The sequence below is a fragment of the Nannobrachium achirus genome (assembly GCF_963921795.1).
Source record: "Nannobrachium achirus genome assembly, chromosome: 6".
Classification (NCBI taxonomy): Eukaryota; Metazoa; Chordata; class Actinopteri; order Myctophiformes; family Myctophidae; genus Nannobrachium; species Nannobrachium achirus.
The window spans coordinates 25,266,764-25,268,491 of record NC_137815.1 but is presented as its reverse complement, the minus strand read 5'-3'; the positions used below and the strand labels follow the sequence as shown (position 1 = coordinate 25,268,491).

Genomic DNA, 1,728 nt, shown 5'->3' with positions numbered 1-1,728 from the left:
GTGCCTTGGATGAAAACGTTATTTACAAAAAACCTTTGAGAACCTCTGTTCTAACAACTGACATCTCTTGCACTTTACACCCGTAGCCAATCAGGGACCAATTATGGTTGTGCTTGTGTTAAAAAACATAATTTATGCCCAGTCACTATTACTGTATAGCTGATATGTTCCATTTTGCCGAGACCAAGTTTAAAATAAGAATCGAATATAGAGAATATCAATACAAAGCAACTGAAAAACATACTATGTGGAATCTACTAAAACATTTACAACAAAAATCTTTCATGCCCAGAGTCACTATTACTGTAACTGAGATGATCTGTTCCTTTTTACTGACACCAAGTTTAAAATAATCGAATACAAAGAATATCAATACGAAGCAACTGAAAAACCTATTATTTCAATGGTAGTGGATGGAGAGAAAGTATTTTCGTCCAACAAAGAAACGTCAGGGAGACAGGGAAGACAGGGACAACCACGGGCGAGACTTGACAAAGGGTAAAGAACTGCGACATAATCAGGGACAACATATCGGGGGGGGGGGGGGGGTCACGATGAACTAGAGCCATCATCAAAGCTCTGCTCCAAAAGGAAGTTTGCGGCCATGTTCTCGTTCTTCTCGCAGGCGTAGTAGGCCTGTATGACTATTCCCTCGGGAAAGCCCAGGGCTTTCAGCTTCTCAATGGCCTCTTTCTCCTTGGGCGTCAGCTGGCTGGGCAGCTCGGGAGGGTTGCAGCCGCCACCGTAACCATGCTGCGAGGAGCCGGCGTTCATGGTGGAAAGACTGGGAGTGGCCAGAGATCCTCCTCCCACCTGAGAGGCCACGAGGTCGGCGGCCCCTCCTCCCGTGTCCGGGAAGCCCGTGAGCAGATACTCCACGGCTCTGTCGGGGTTGTTGTAGCTGGCCCTCAGAGCCGCCACCACCTGCTCCCTGTCGTAGCCGATGGACATCAGCTCCACCACCATGGCTTCGTGGGACTGGCCAATCACCATGGCCGAGATGGCGTCGTCGAGCAGAGTGGTGCTCGTTCCGTTTTCAAAGGAGGTACTCGAGGAGACGGGCGAGGATCGGCCGGCCTCGTCCTTCTTGTCCTCTTTAGGCAGGGTGCCCCCTGGTGGGCCGCCTGGGCCCTGCGTGGCTTTAGGCTTCGCCGCCACCACCACGATGACAACGTTCTTCTCGTGTAGCTTGTACTCTTTCAGTGCCGTGTCGTCGCTCAGCACTTTGTCGGCGTATATCAGGTTCTGTCTGTCGACGGGGAAGACGTCCTTCCCCTTGACGTGTTCGATCTTCTCCTTCAGCGTCTTCACCGTCTCCTCTAAGTCGATGTCTATTTGAAACGTCTGCTCCTGAAGCGTTTTCAGGGTAATCTGCATCTTATCCCTTATCCTTTCCACCCTTGGAGACCAGAGACTCTCTCTGAGTATAACCTGTGTGCACTGTGTGAGCTATACTGTAACTATATGCACTGTGCTACTAGTTTTGGACTTATATGGGCCTAAGATCTGATTCATCATAACTTGTTGGTGATGTACAGTATGACCTTCCATATATGGGGCATTCAGACCCGCCTACAGGTTTTTCCTACTGGATCTGAGCAGATGATGCCATGCCCAATGCGGAAGTCTCTCGCCGTTTTGACCGATGAAGTAGTTATTGACTGCGACGAAGTCTCAAGCGACCTTGAGCCACGAGAGGCACCACCAAGTCTGTTGCCATGCCGAACG

The 1,728-nt window shown here is 50.2% G+C and overlaps 1 protein-coding gene across 1 annotated transcript; it reads right to left on the bottom strand.

Moving 5' to 3' along the window:
- Positions 1 to 549: 549 nt before the first annotated feature.
- LOC308286938 (UV excision repair protein RAD23 homolog B-like) lies at positions 550 to 1,377 on the bottom strand (the record flags this gene model as incomplete). The annotated part of the gene is made up of 1 exon (XM_080728060.1): positions 550 to 1,377. One exon carries the CDS (start codon positions 1,375 to 1,377, stop codon positions 550 to 552), a length of 828 nt encoding a protein of 275 aa, XP_080584186.1.
- Positions 1,378 to 1,728: the final 351 nt, after the last annotated feature.